At 31.1% G+C, this 16,304-nt stretch overlaps 1 protein-coding gene across 2 annotated transcripts in view; it reads left to right on the forward strand.

Moving 5' to 3' along the window:
- Window positions 1-16,304, forward strand: part of LOC140047002 (uncharacterized) — a 68,957-nt gene that overhangs the window by 10,988 nt on the left and 41,665 nt on the right. Inside the window, exon 1 of one of the 2 annotated variants that reach the window (XM_072091800.1) lies at window positions 3,522-3,846. The exons of the other annotated variant lie outside the window; for it this stretch is intronic. Coding sequence (XP_071947901.1) covers window positions 3,750-3,846 — 97 coding nt within the window. The 5' untranslated portion in view covers window positions 3,522-3,749. Of the gene's footprint in view, window positions 1-3,521; window positions 3,847-16,304 lie in introns of those variants that run through there. 2 annotated transcript variants of the gene reach the window in all.

Raw genomic sequence — 16,304 nt, forward strand, 5'->3', positions numbered from 1 at the left:
GTATTTCTAATAATAATAATAATTTTCAATATATAATCAAGTATTCTGAATCGGCATTTTATGACACCTGAGCAACAATCTTTAATGAGCACCATTGCCTAATGATTCAAATTATTATGAGATCACCCATCATTTGGTAATTATGTCATCATACTGTAGTCATAGCCCGAGAGAAGAAAGTGCTGAGCAACGCATACCCAAATTGCAGTTTTCACTAAATTCAATTTCAACTTAAATTAAGGTAAAGCTGTCTTGCTATATGAAGAAGTTACATAATGTGAGTTTGATTATTAAACTACAATGAATAATTTGATAATTATTGATTATTATTCACCAAAATTGATTTATATTACATTCAATATTAAAATTATAATGAATTTTTGTTATATTATAAGATTTTTTTGGATATAGATAAATCCTTGTCACAGGACGGCAGTAATCTTGATTGATAAACACGATTACAGTATCTATCCTGTATGTGTTTTTATTTTCAATTTATAGGTACTTTTAAATATTTTATATAGTTTTACAGTATCTGTAGAATAACTACTGTTATTTTTAGAGTATGCTTTAAGAAATAAATGAATGAATCAATTTTACATTAGGAGATTGCATCTCTGTATGATTGTTTTCAATTTCAATTTATAGGTAATACAGTATTTCAAATATTTAATATAATTTTTTAAATGGTATAGGTTGCTACTGTAGAATAACTGACTGTATAGTATACAGTATTATGTATGCATAAAGAAAGAAATGAATGAATTTAACATTAGGAGATTCTATCTCTCTATGATTGTTTTCAATCTATACTAGGTAGTGCAGTTTTTTAAATATTTAATATAATTTTTAAAATATTAGAGTGTTATAGGTTGCTACTGTAGAATAGCTGTAGAATGCTGTGTACAGTAGTATATGTATATGCATAAAGAAAGAAATGAATGAATGAATTTTACATTAGGAGATTCCATCTCTGTGGAATTAAATCATATGGGTATCCTCTGTGTTGTTATAATGAGCTTTCTGTGTCGTATCAATTCCTTGAAACTAATTATAAAACTGTTTCAAATGTTGGTAAACCGTTGAAATACTAGTAATTCTCTGTATTTTCTTGTAGAATTTATTATTAGAGAGCTTTTGATGTACAACAAGGAATGACATAGGTTCAAGTAATGTCAGTTCATTGTGCGCATGAAAGAAGTTAGGACATGCTTCCTCTCATAGTTTTAGGTGTTATTACCTACAGTATGTCCAAGCCATGACCAACGCCACATCATTGCGTAGGTTCTGGATCTCCGAAAAATCTTTACTGTATTATTATAAAACATTTATATTACAATGGAAAGATTCAGATTTATTTGGTCCTTTTCAGTTCGATTTTTTTTTTTTTTTTGCAGAAATTCATGACAGGATTTCAGTTCGATTTTTAGCTGCCAGGCAGCGATATTTCTTTTCGTACATAAGTTGGGGACCCCTCGTGAAACGTCACAAAATAAACATGAATATTCATTAGTCATATATCCATAAGGTCTGACGTAAGAATTGAGCTGACTACAATTCGCTAATGCAAACGATTTCTGTCGAGCCGTCTGTGTAGTCGAGTGGATACGATCATGGAGTTTACATGTCGATGTATGGGGTTCGAATCACATGAGCTACTTCTTTTACTTTATAGTGAGAGAGAGATTATTTAGAGGGTTAGATTTAGTTATATTTAGGAAGTAGTTCGGCTATCTTTCACATGGGGTCCCCAACTTATGTACGAAAAAAAAAATTGAAACATGCACTAACAAATTACAAAATTACCAATAAAAAACCTTACATTAAAATTTCAACCAAGCTGTTGAAGTACTTTAAATTAATAATAATAATTTGAATAAAATAATTGAAGTAGATTCTCTTTTTATTGACCCTGAGAAAAGAAAGTGAGGTAAAAAATTGACACTTATGTTTGCTACTGACTGTCGCATATGTTCATCATATGAGATCAGTTTTAATCTGTTTAATTGAAAATCCTTCATATATGCTTTTTCTTGTGTATGTAGTTGTACTAGTGATCCATTCAAATAAAAATTTGTAATGCGACCCAGAAATTATATATTCAGTTTGTTATTTTGCTCTGCCTCTGTAACTATTCAGTATACTGTGTAACAGTGCTATGTTACATTATACAGTTACTAGTACAGTATAATGTAAATAACCAAGTATGTATATTTAAATAAGAAAAAGGCATTTAATTTTACATTGGCAAAAAGGTCACACAAATAGGAGTGTAATAATTAAGAAATAACAGGTCCTTGGTAGTCTATTATGTGACTAGCTTACCTGGATGAACCGACATAGGCCTTTCCCCCTTCAAGGGGAGAACATAACCAAAAAGTAAAATTTTATTCCTGAACTCTCCTCTAAGAAAGTGGTATCGCCCATGAGCCACACCCGCAGGTGGGCGGTAACGCCCCTGCATACCTCACCATTTATTTTTTAGATGTTGAAACGTATACATGTTTCGACTAGAGAGAGAGAGAGAGAACAATAGAACCTATTGTATCTAGTAAAGTAAATTGTGCTATACTGAGAGCCTGGCCGTTTGATTGAATGTATTAAAAGATCTGTTGTGTGAGCAGCTACTGCTAGGAGAATAAAAGTGACGCTACTCACGCTAAACTTATCACCACTATTGGTTTATGTATTTTAAGAGATGATAGTGACCTTTTTTTCTCAGGCCATGCGACTACTAGTGGGACGGAATGTCAGGAAAACGAAAGGATATTTAATTCTTAAGAAAAAGTTGCTGATTGGATGCAACAAATTGAGAAAAAAACAAAAACGTTTCCCTACCTCATATTACCTTTTATAATGAGGCAGAGCTGGATACAGACATTGTAATTTGTAATGTTGTAATTATATTCTTGGCATTATTTAGTGAGTTTAGCTATTTTTTCCCAATATTCTTCATATAAATTTAATGCCAATAAAATGAATATATTGCAATTTTTCTTTCCCTTGCCCACTCCAATATCATGAATTATTTCAAGTTTCTACGGAGTTAACAAACTATACTTTAGTATATTGCGCAACAATTGTTGATCATATGATAGTAGTCATTTCTATGTGCGCTCTTCTGTTTCTGATGGCGCGTCTCTTTAAACAAGTTGTATAGGTCCAGAAGACACATTGTTGTTTTCGTTTTTGTAATTGCAATTTCTTTCCTTTTTAAAATTCAAATAACAGATAAAACCCTTGACTGATTTCTCATTAGATATGGGATTATAAACAATAAGTCTAAGATAACCTATCTGCACTCTATTTGCTTGCTGTGTAATTAATCTTATTTATTATACAGATAGTACATGTATATCCGTATTGATTCCAATGCAGGAAAACAGGCTTCATTAATATGTTACTCTACCTAACCTTTTAATGAATGCCTATTTTATAAACTGACATTTAAAACATCATAAAAAAAATAATAGTCATACAATTTGGATTACACCATAGTTAATTATTTATTTGGTTGTTTTATGAACGGAAGCAATCAATTGTGTCTATTTGTATAGTATTTCAGCCATTGTTCACAATTACCACCCCTCTGTGTGTAATGGAATGTTCTATGAATTTCATACCACCTGTTGCATGGGAGTATAATAGGCCTTCACACCTGAGGAGTTCAATTTTGACAGAAATATTCACAGGGTATCAGTGTCACTTGGTTGGGATTTATCGACGGTGACGAGGATGATATTCTGAGGATGAGATTTGTTGAGTTTCTCCTTGTTTTCGGTGCACTTTTTGGAGTTCTTTTTCTTCCATCTGGTAGCATCGACCCACCAGCTGACAGTGATAAGAGTAAGTTTACATTCATGGTATCGTAATCGATGGAATTGTGTTTATATGCTGGATTGTAGACTAGTGCTGGTGTATTCACTTCTTGTTCATTAGTATTGATCTATGTAGGATAATGAAAACCAATGTGGCATGACAGGAAAAATCTTTTTCAAAAGTGCCCAAATGGTTCAAAATGTCAAATGGTATTTTCCAATCACTATTCATTTCCAATGTGTGTATAGCTTTACTTGGAAAAGGAAATATTAGCAATAAATTTATCCAAGAAGAAGAGATACTGTAAAACATGAAGTATACAATTGCTTTGTTCTTGATGATGACGTAAAGGGTTGTTTCAAATTTGGTGATGGTGTTGTACTGCACAAACTGTTTTCAATGAATTTGACATACTTTTAGCTTTATGGTGGACATCACTTTTGCATGTCAACTATTATTGAGAAGTGGAAAATTCTGCTGCCACTTTCTATCCAGTCCACTGTAGTTTTATTTAAACAACTTGCAATAAACCCACAGTAGATGAATATATGTTTTTAGGCTTGTAAATTCCATAACCCTTTTAACATATTTTCTTTAGAAATAAAATAGAGCATAGCACACAATACATACTTGCTACTGTATTCTACTGGTGTAAAATTATTATTAGTAAATGTATTATTATTATATAAATAATACTGTAATGGGATTAGCACAAAAGATGCTTTTAACTCTCTCCAACCCACTGACTGATGACGCCAAGATATAATGTATAAGCCAGAATTTTACGTTGACATTTCGCTTCATGCTCATTAAGAAATATTTTTTCTTTTTGTTGTTTGTGCTTTACCAGTTCATAATTTATTAATATTAACCATTGATATGCCCACCTAGATTGTAACAACAGTATACCAAGTTAAGGGTCTTTAACACCAGTTCAGGTTTGTGTCAGATTATGTGTACAGTACTGTATATTATCAACTTTTCATTTTCCATGATACGCCATCCAGCTAGCGCATATCAAGAAAAGAGATTGGCGCATAGCTGCTAGAGCGTATAGAAATGTGTGAAAGACGCCTTAGTTTCAACTCACATGCATAAGAAAATGTGTGGAAAATAGCGGTTAGTGATTGCCAAAGGCTGTGACTATTTTTAAGAAAAGCTTTGTGTCCTTTTCCAAGAGAATTTTTAAAATCATTTTATACTTTTTCATAAAACGAGTTAAACCCCCGCAATGTTATCTTTCAAACAATTTATTACAGAATAACACAAACTGCATACTGTGCTTGTTTGAGTTAAGAATACAATGTGTTGTTCAAATGCATTAGTACAGATAATCTCAGTTCAAATATTCACCCACTCAAAAAGCTAATTTTACCACCAAACCTTTGTTGGTACAATTTGGGACTATAATATAATAATAATCCTAGGTATTAACAGTACATTACATAATACACCTGTATTAAACTTACCTCCATTTTAACAAGTACTGTATATAGTGTAAATTTTAGATAGCTTATGTTTAAGATTTTAAAATCCAGTACAAAAATTCTATAATTTAGATGGTATATGACCCGAGTATAATCAGGGAGATGTACTCCCTGGTATAATATTCCTACGGTCCTGGGTACAAAATTTGATGAAAATGTAGTGGGTGGGATTAATTATATTCGGATTTACCAGTCTTTGTCCATATTTAGCCTATTATGGTGAGATTATGCTTAAGATCAACCAACGAAACATTTATGTTTAGGTCCATTCATTGGTGGGGTGAAATTGAAAGCTCAATAATAATATAATTATATTTAATTTTTGATTACTGAACTAAGGTGGGCTACACAAGTTATTATATTTTTTAAAATCTTAAATCATGTCACTCTATTAACTATTTTCATACTTCATGTGTTGTTTCATGAATACTGTACGTACAGTATATTGTGTAATGTATTTCCCTTCCCATCACTGAACTATAATGTGGGCTTGTACAGTAATATATATTGTTTTTTAAAATCTAAAATGTTACTCTATTAACTGTTTGCATAATTCATGTGTTGTTTTATGAATACTGCTATAATGTATACCTTTTGTGGGCCCCACTATTCAAGCTGATACAAACTAACTACTACGCAATATGTTACAGCAATAAAAATATCAATAGCAATCATTATTATTATGCCTAAGACAAAAATGATAAATGGTAAAAATTAATATCCCTGTATGATACTGTGATTTCTACATCGTCATTCATTCTTTAAACACGAATTTATTTTTAGAAAGCGTTTAAAGATTCTTTGATATTTGTTACTTATGATTCATTAGGTTGTTGTTTAATAATAATAGTTCATTCTTATATAGCGCATATAAAGCAAGCTCTCAATGAGCTGCACATTATTACCCCGGTCATTTTTTGGGATCGAACACATATTGAAATATACTCCTATAGTACAGCTACAGTTATAGTAATCAGCGCAAAGTTGTGTCTTGATCTTATAGATTTTCTTTTTTTCTTTAAATTGCGTTCATTTTAGGTTGTATTTAATTTATTATGCGCTTTCCGCAAAAAATAAAAAATAAAACGGCATTCAGTGTTTAAATGCTATGATTTTGAGATTGCTATTATCCTACTGGGAAAGGATAGAATTGCATCTAAATTAAAGCATTTTTGTATCAAAATTGTATTTTTTAATGGATTGGAATATGTGATTGAAGACCTTAATCATTAAAGGTACTTGTGGGATACGGTACCTGGGTACAAAACGCTAGCTTTATGATTATTTCTCGCTAGCTTTATGATTATTTCTCTTGGTCCCAAGATTCTGCAAATGCAATTCAATATAAGTTTCAACTCTACAAATTTCTTTTATGAAAAAGATAATTTTGTATACTTGCCCACCAGTATTGAGTAAAAGGGTCTATTTTATATTCTGTGGTATATTTATATGGCATAATTATTAATCTACTGTATCATGAAAAATGGACATTGAAAACATATAGTTGGTAGTGGCACTTTTAAGCTAGTCAAATTAAGCAAGTTGCCAACGATTTGAACACTGTCTACAATTCCCTTTGAGTTAAATTAGCCAAGACCAACTGGTTAATTCTACCAACCACTGCAGAACTTACCATGGTCTTGGTAAATCTAACCATGCTGGCTAAACATTAGTGTAATCCGAATTTGTTGGTTTTGTCATGCTCCACAAGCTTCTTTATGAGAAAGAGGATCTCATATACTGGCTAACCAGTATTGAGTAAAAGAGTATATTTTACATTCTGTTAAACTGACATTTAGGTGGCATAATTATCAATGTGGTCGACTACTACTGTATGTGATCAACAACTATATCATAAAAAATGGACTTTTAAAACCTAGAGTTGATAGTAGCACTGGTTAGTAAATATATGAAACGACTCGTGAGAAAATCCCAATAGAGTTTCTTATTTTACACAATTTGGTGAACAGGAAAAATATTATTAATGTGACATTTATATGACTAGAAATATGGAAAACGAATTGCATTATTTGGCTAATTTTAGAAAAGAGGATGATAAAGCTGTTGAATATTCATGAGGTTGTCTGCAATACCATTATTAAAAGTCTGCCTGTAGGGAAGAGCTAATTTGCATACTAATGTTTTGCCATTATGAATGTCTTTTTGTTTAGTTTCAGAAAAGAAACTTTGATTTTTTAATTATGATCTAGTTATTTTAATAGTTGTTGAGCTGTGAAGAAAGGAAGCTCAGTGGTTCAGGAGATATTTAAAAATGCACTGTATGGAAAGACATTATTTTTGTTATGTACTTGATCTGGCAATAAATAAGCATGTCTTTAAACTATAGAATTAATACACATGAGTATAGTTGTAATAGGGAGATGTAAATGATAATAATATAAATCTATAGTAATTAATAGTATTTAGAGGAACAAACATTTAATTAATTTGTATTTTATGCGAATGAATTATTTCTTATAAATTTTAATGGATCTTGCAGTTTAGATAATATATATCTTTAAATCATTAAAAATAAAATGCTAGCCTATTAAATAATAAATCCTATACATGTTGTGATGAACTATCAAAAGTACAAGTGCTGTAAGTAATTACACTAATGTAGTAACATTGATTCAAATGAAATAGATATGACATATGATTTTATTAAATATGTAAGAAAGCGATGTCCTGATGGAATTAATACTATGTATATTGACTTTTTGAACCAGAGATGCACACATATTTTATGATAGATTGGGTGCCAAAACTTAAAACTCTGTATACACTATCAAACTAGTTTGACAAAAAATGTGTGATATGCCTAAATATGGTAGTGATATGACATCATCATGTCCATATATGGGTACATCACATGTTTTTGTCACATTAAGTTTGATAGTGTAGATAGAGCTTAAGGTTCGGTTGACTTAAATCATACTAGGTGTGGGTTTTTGGCAATATTTGTTTTTTCGGTTCCTAATAAAGCTCTGTCTACACCATCAAACTTTATGTGACAGAAAAAACATGATGTATTCATATACTGTAAAGACATGATGATGTCATATCACTACCATATTTGGGCATATCACTACCATATTTGGGCCCATCACACTTTTTTTTGTCAAACGAATGTTGCATTCTGGGGCAATTTGAGTAATATGCACTTTTGAAAAATAAACACTTTGACATAATATAAACCCGACTGAAATATTTTGACCAATCACAACACGATGGATCATATGGTAGCTTTAAATTTGGCACCACTATTTTATTATTATGTATTTAAATTTCAATAAATGCACATTTAGACCGTCAGTTATACAAATGTTAATTCAACATATTGCTATAAATATGTAGAGAGTACTCGAGTGACATTTAAACAAAGCTACCATATGTATGTTGTCACCCTACATTAGGCTATTAATATTAAACATATTAAATGCTGACGCTTTCTAAACGCAACCAGATACCATATGTTAATGATGATCCGACCTCATTTTTTCATTGACGTAAAAATAGGGGTAAAATGAGGTATTCAGGAATGAATTCAAATATATACCAATTATAATCATCATCAAGTTTCATAGAATAATCAATAAATAATGAATACACTGCACTCTATCAGACATGCAAATAAAATGTATCGTTATGATGAAAAAGCTAGATCTAGCTATATTTTGAAGTACCCATTGAGGTTTTTTAGTATAAATGATAGTCAATTTTAAATGAAAGTAGGTTAACATATGGTAACTGTAAAAAAACAACTATTTCTTTAACTAGTTATTAAGTGATTAAGTAAAAGGATTTCAATATGGTGTGAGTACTACAATAGAGTATGGCATGCTAAAACAATCCTAAAACTATTGATTGATTGAAATAAGTTGGGGATATTAGGCCATACTGTGCACTTTGTTTAGTCTATTACGTGACTAGCTTACCTGGATGAACCGACATAGGCCTTTTCCCCTTCAAGGGGGAGAACATTTAAACCGAAACGTAAAATTTTATTCATGAACTCCCCTCCAGTGGTATCGCCCATGCGCCACGCCCTCAGGTGGGTGGCAATGCCCATGCATTTTCTTTTTGAGACGTCGAAACGTATACATGTTCTTCTCGGAGAGAATAGTCCAATGTCAGTTTATCCAGATATAATAAATAATAAATAATATAATAAACCGTACTCTCAGATAAACTACGATATGTAACAAGGTTTTTTTCATATCATTTTAAAATGATGCATAACTATACAATATATTTATATATGTTAGTATCATACTTTGACGTTGATGTGTAATTATCTAACGCAATGCGCTTTATGACATGCTATGCTCGATCAGCCATTAGTTGAGTGACATTTAACTACAAATTTGTTTATTATTATAACATTGTAACATGATGTAACCAAACAACTGCTGCCGTAGTCAATTATCTGCCTTTTCACTGCTCATCTGTGACCGTTTTAAGTCATTTAAGACATATGTTTTCGGGAATAATATTTATGGAGAAACCGGAACAACTGCCGTCAAAGCAGTTATGTAAAGCGTATGCCACTTTCCAACCTTCAGGCCGGTTGTTTGGATCTTGCGCAACCAAGTTTTTGGTACGCTATGACTTTAACCACAATTCAAGGTTTATTAATATAACAACAAATTGTCAACTATTTGTGTAAGAATTAATAAGCTAAAAAGACTTCATTTCATAAAATAGTAAAGTTGTTGGTGCAAGGGGTTACATTGGTTTGTTGGCTTACACAATGAACCTTCATGTGAAAACCGCACTTGTGTATTGCCCATGGTACCTGTCATGCTCTGTTTGAACAGCTGCGTAAATGTCATATCTGTATTGTTTGGTCAGTTTTTAGCTACAGTACTCTTCACAATGAGCCTGGATTTCCCGTCTTGAGGCCAATAAGAAAATTGTGGAAAAAAGGTGTAGTGTTTAAGAATTGAATCATTCACACTAACTCGTTCAGCATTCCGTACAAAACTTATGCGTGTGATCGAAAAATGTAACATAGCTTTGAGTTTTCTTCAGGCATCAAACCGAATCCGGGCTTAGTGTGGACATGACTTTAAATCTAATTTCTTAACTTCACATAAACTCCACATCAGGAGACATGGTAATCAATAAAGCAAATGAATTAAAGTGAATGTCCTCTCTACAGTATTCCAGGATTGTAATGTAGTTTAATAAATGACGTTTAAACTTATTGATGTGTAATTCTCCATTAAATCTACTTACTTTGCTCTGAATACATACATCATGTTTGTAGTCGCAATACCATTTAAAAGATTGCTCTTTTTCACTGAAATAATAACATATTCAATGTGAAAGGAAAGAAGATTAAAATTCAATTTACAAAAATGTTTTTCGAAATGTCCTCAAATTGCTAATTTAATTTAGTTTGTAAATTTCAGAGCCTTATAAAAATTAACATAACTTCAAACAAATTCAAAAACCTTAAATTTTCAGTCCAGCCCATCTGTCATCATTTTAATATGAAGTAAATCCCTCTGGAAACCTTTACAGTTTATCCTACATTACTATCTGGTTTTTGCATGTTTCTTCATTGTTTCTATATGTTGTTTAATGACTTTTGTCAAATAAAATCAAATTTTAGTTATATTTAATATTCATAGTCATTCCTGATATTTCAGGTATTATATACTATACTACAGACAAAAACTATTTTTGTTATTCTGTCTACTTCGATGAATATTTTAGCGTTATGCACTAGCGCTAAAAATAACTTGCAGTTGCCATATTGCAGCAACTGAATATCGTGGTTTGAATTGGATTGCGTATCAAATGAGAAATTAACAGTATTTCAGTGCATGCTATAAAGGCATGTTAACATCATTAGTTTTCATGGTTGCCTCTACAATATGTAAACATAATGTAATTATTATAATAATATTTTAAATTTAGATATGTCCCCCAATGATAAATTACTTACAGTATAAATATGAGTATATACTGATGTGCATTAAACTTTCAATGTCTTGTCTATTTCATGTCTGTACCTGGAAATTCCGACAATAGCCCTAAATAATTCCTAGAAACATATAGACCATTTTATGCACACTATTTTATGCACACACTTATGGTACACTGTGATAGAATTCCATAACTTGAGTCTGCGGTTCGTGGATTATACCATTTGTACAAAAAGTAGTATATATAAAAGGATTTAAAAAAAAATTCTAGTTGTATTTAGGTAAGCCAAAGCATACCGCAGTACCAACTGTTTGTTTTTTTTTAGCCTTTTTTTATCTGCTTTAGATTATACATCTATCTACATATACAAAACTATCTTTGTCTACCATGTTTTTCTTTTTGTACTGCTTAATGTGAGCATATTTTATTTCACTACTATTATGTTTATCCAGTTTTATCAAGAACTAAATAGATTGATTGAAGAGTTGGTGTTTCCGTTATCTAGGCTAACTCAATTTGCACCCACACAACCTTTATGTCAACACAGCACACTAAGTCAATTGTCCGTCAGTGCCGTGTATTCGGTGAGCACTGGTATAAGTAATCAGGGAGCTTACGTGTGAAAGTTACTAGTTGAATTGTCTATATTCACTGCATGGTTAATTCACCTGTAGGTTGATGGAAATGACCTTTTAAATTATCGTTACAGGTTTCCACTTGTAGGCTTTATTGCTTGCTTTAAGTGCAATTGCCTCCTTACTGCCAGCGTGAGAAAAACGACAGTTTTAATATTAAACACCTTTTTTCGTTGATTGTCTCTTTTATTTTGGTAATTAGGTAGTTAATTATTCATTTGGCAAGTAAATTAAAATGGTAGTTGATTTTATTTAAGTTTATCGATTATTTTCCTTTTGGAAATTTAATAAAAAATGCTGTTTTGATTCGAAGTGCGAAAACTATCTACTGTACTGCCATATAGATTGTTTTTTACTGATAATATTTGTCTTTGTTGGTGAACAAGTTTTAAAAAAATTAACTGTGTTAGGAAGAGTAGCTAGGGTCATCTCTGGGTGTTCTGATCATGTTAGGTGCTGCTGTGTGTCCCTAATCCAAATTTCCTTGAACAATAATAATTTTATTTTTTTTCAAAAACGAAAATCAGTTATTACTAAGGTTAAAGATCGATTAATCCGGTCATAACTGATCCCTAATGTATACTTTTAAAATCAATCTATTAATGGAATATTTTCAATCAATATATTTTTTCTCTATGGAATGATATTTAAAAGGTTTTTTTTTTGTTTTAAAGGTTACATTTTGTGTTACTGACGTTCAAGTAACCTGTATCTGAGAAAAATATATGACATAGATTTCAAAATTTGTTTATTGTGGTATCAGTGTGTTGTACTGTAAATTGTGTTTTTTGATAGACATTTCAACATTGATTGGTTGCCTCTATAATAATAAATGAAAACTTGTATAGCGTTGGTGTCCCCCACCCATGTGGAGCTCATGTCGCTTTTTGCATTAGCAACATGCGAGTACATCAGCAAAGATCTCTGACCCCACTGATTTTTGGCTCTACGCTCTTGAAGAAGGTTTTTGTGACAATGATTGTAGGCCTCTGCGGGATGATTCTTAACAATCCACAAGGTCAGATACAAGTAAGCTGGAGCGCTGTCATTAAGAATTTTAAAAACGAATAACGCCAGTTTATACTTAATACGTTGTTGAACAAATCCAACTGGAGTCAGCATTAGATTTTGTGTATTCACAAGTCTAGCTGCCATATTTTGTTAGTGCAGCAAATGTTGTATTTGAGATTTTGGTACGCCATACAACAAGCCATTACCAATGTCAATTTTCTATTCTATGTTGGGAAGATAAATATATTGATATCAGATTTTTTTGGGGGGAATGATCCAAAATGTATTATCTTTTAAAATGATTCTATAATCTTGTCATTGATTACTTTATAATGACAAAGTCCTGGTTGAATGTTCTATCTATAGATAAGTCTTTTGTTACACTCTGATAAACACATCCTAAAATTCATAATTGGACTTTATGATGTTATCATTCAATTTATTATGTTTTATGAGGTTTTATAGCTAATAGAACAACCAAAATGAAGTAGATTTCTTGTCATTCAAATTTCTACTCATCAAACATCTCATTTCTGTATGATTTTTTGCGAACCTCACACATTTAAACAACTTGTAAAAAAATATGTATTATATGTTCATCTTGTTGGTCTACTAGCACCATACATTATAGAATAATAAAACTGGAATAATACGTGCAATCAAATACAAAATATGCTAATTTATCCTAAATAAATATATCAAATTCGAAGGATGTTTTAAATTAATTTATGTTTCTTCTCAATTACATATCCTTCGGTGAAATTGATAATAGTTTCGACCATAATAATTATTCAATCAATTTTGATGGTTTGAAAAATGATTGGTATCGAAAATGAGAGGTTTGGGAATAAATTAATGTTCAAGTGAATTTTAATGACTGATTGATATGCCAACCATGTTTAATGTGCTATGAGGGATTAAGAAAATGTTTGAAGGGACTTTTTTAGTGGTAGTAACAAAGGCCTATACACCCAAGGCTCTTTCTACACTATCAAACTTTACGTGACAAAAAAAAATGTGATGTGCCTTCATATGGACATGATGCTGTCATATCACCACCATATTTAAGCATATCACTACCATATTTGGGTACATCACACTTTTTCTTACTGGTTTGTGTTTTATTTTGTGCTACAAAAAAACATTTCAATCAGTGGTTGTTATATGCCATCATTACACCACAAAATGTGATGCGCAAAACAATATGCAATATGAAAATATGGTATCAAAATATTAAAATATTAGATTATATTAAACAAAAACAAAATTATGACCTTCATATATTTAGGTATTTCCATATGTTCTAATAGTTTTAATTAAAATACTAATATAAGTTTTATGAAGTCTTTTATATTATATTTTAATTTTAATATCTGTAATTCCTCACCATCCGTCATGTCAGATTAGCTTAATTGATTTTATTAAACAATATTGATACAACAATATTGAATGGGTGTATAATAACAAGTATTGTAATTATAATAATAATGATACAATATTTAATACAACAATCAACATTTTTCTAGCCACGTATCTGAATATTCTAGAACTTAGATTTTAAAATGAACCTCTTACTAATTTGTTTGACAAACCCATCTATATCTCTATTCAATCTTGGTAGTTAATTAACAACATGGTATATTTGTGATGCCCGATGTTTTGTATATTTATCAGGGGTCAAAACTAGATATTAAAAAGTAGTTAGTTTCATTTTAGCTGTCAAAAGTTGAAGCGTGCATCCCAAGCTCTTTCCCTCTGGATTTACTCCCTGGATCCACCCATAGATCTACCCCCTGGATCTACCCCCTGAATCCACCCATGGATCAACCCCATGGATCTACCCCTGGATCCACTCCTAGATCTACCCCCTGGATCCACTCCTAGATCTACCCCCTGGATCCACCCTCGGATCTATCACTGTTTATTTTTTTTAAATGTGGTATAAATGCAATGAAAAAAAAATAATTATGCAATTTTATACATTTTAAATCTATTTTGAATTATCTAAATCTTTGTACATAATGTGTATAATTGAACTCTTTTAGGAATAATATATATTATCGCCAAGTGTTTCATAATTTTTTTTTACGTAACATTTCTATCGACACTACAAACATAACATTTTTTTGTTAACGTCAATTAATACAAACAACGAAAGTTCAGCTCCATTACCAGTTAGCATGGTAGACCGAAAAACTCGTTACTGTAAAAATTGTGATATCATGCAATGTGTATCGGATTACAGTGGATATTAAGATTGAGAAGAGATTTATTATATGACGTGTATCGTGTCAGGCATTTCGTCAATATCTATTCTTACTGAACAGGTTTTATGAACGTGTTTTCAACAATTTGTTTTTTTTTTCTAAAACAAGTCTTTTATAATAATGAAACAAAGATAGTTTTTAAATGTTGTTATTCCAAATACAGTAGAACCACACCTTTAGAGGGACACCTCTATTCAGGGGACACTCGTATCAAATGGACACTCGTATCAAATGGACACTCGTATCAAATGGACACTCGTATCAAATGGACACTTTGTTTCAGACCAAAGGTGTCCACTTGGGGTAGTTTACAAATGGTAACAATAGCCATTGTCAATAAAATTATTGAATTAAAATTTGATGTCTTTTATACCGTGATTACTGTAGAATCTGTTTAGTAGGGAAAAACCATCAGATATAAAAATTAAGATTTCAATATTTAATATAGGCTGGATATAAAATGGGTTATTTTATTAATATACATGCTGCTGTTAAACCCTACTGATGCCAGTAAAATATATTATATGCTCTATACACCACAGTCTATTGAACACATTAATTATATCCTATTAATAATTATAACCCATGAAAATATTTAATACTTTTATATTTAATAAAGATTGTCCTTAAATTGTAAACATATTGATATGCCATTCAAAAATAGGTTATTAGCAATCAAGTAAAAAACTGACTGGGATATAAATGTCCGTACTCTCCATACTTCTGTCAAAATGAAAAGTACTGTATATTGATGAAAAACTGACTGTAGGATTTTAGATTTATTTGGGGCATGCTATTAACAATTTGTAGAAAATCATATCCACATCATAAAACATGAAAGTAATTATTATTTTATTGATTCTATTTGTCTCAAATGTGTTATATAATTATAATATTGATTGTGCTTTAACATGTCCTCAGAGTTTTTCTCATTTTCTGGCCGTGTTATTAAACGAGCCTCATTTCAAAGTCAACGATTTTAATTATAGTCCTTTAATTAGTTTTTTAATTACCTATCAACGTGCTTCGCTTCTTTCCATGCTTTGCCCTTTTTGAAACATCACAATTCACATCAATATTTCTTCGCTGGATAGACAATGTATGACATTAAATAAATTGTACAATTAGAAACTCATGTATTAAATGTT

Source organism: Antedon mediterranea, chromosome 4 (assembly GCF_964355755.1).
Source record: "Antedon mediterranea chromosome 4, ecAntMedi1.1, whole genome shotgun sequence".
NCBI classification, from domain to species: domain Eukaryota; kingdom Metazoa; phylum Echinodermata; class Crinoidea; order Comatulida; family Antedonidae; genus Antedon; species Antedon mediterranea.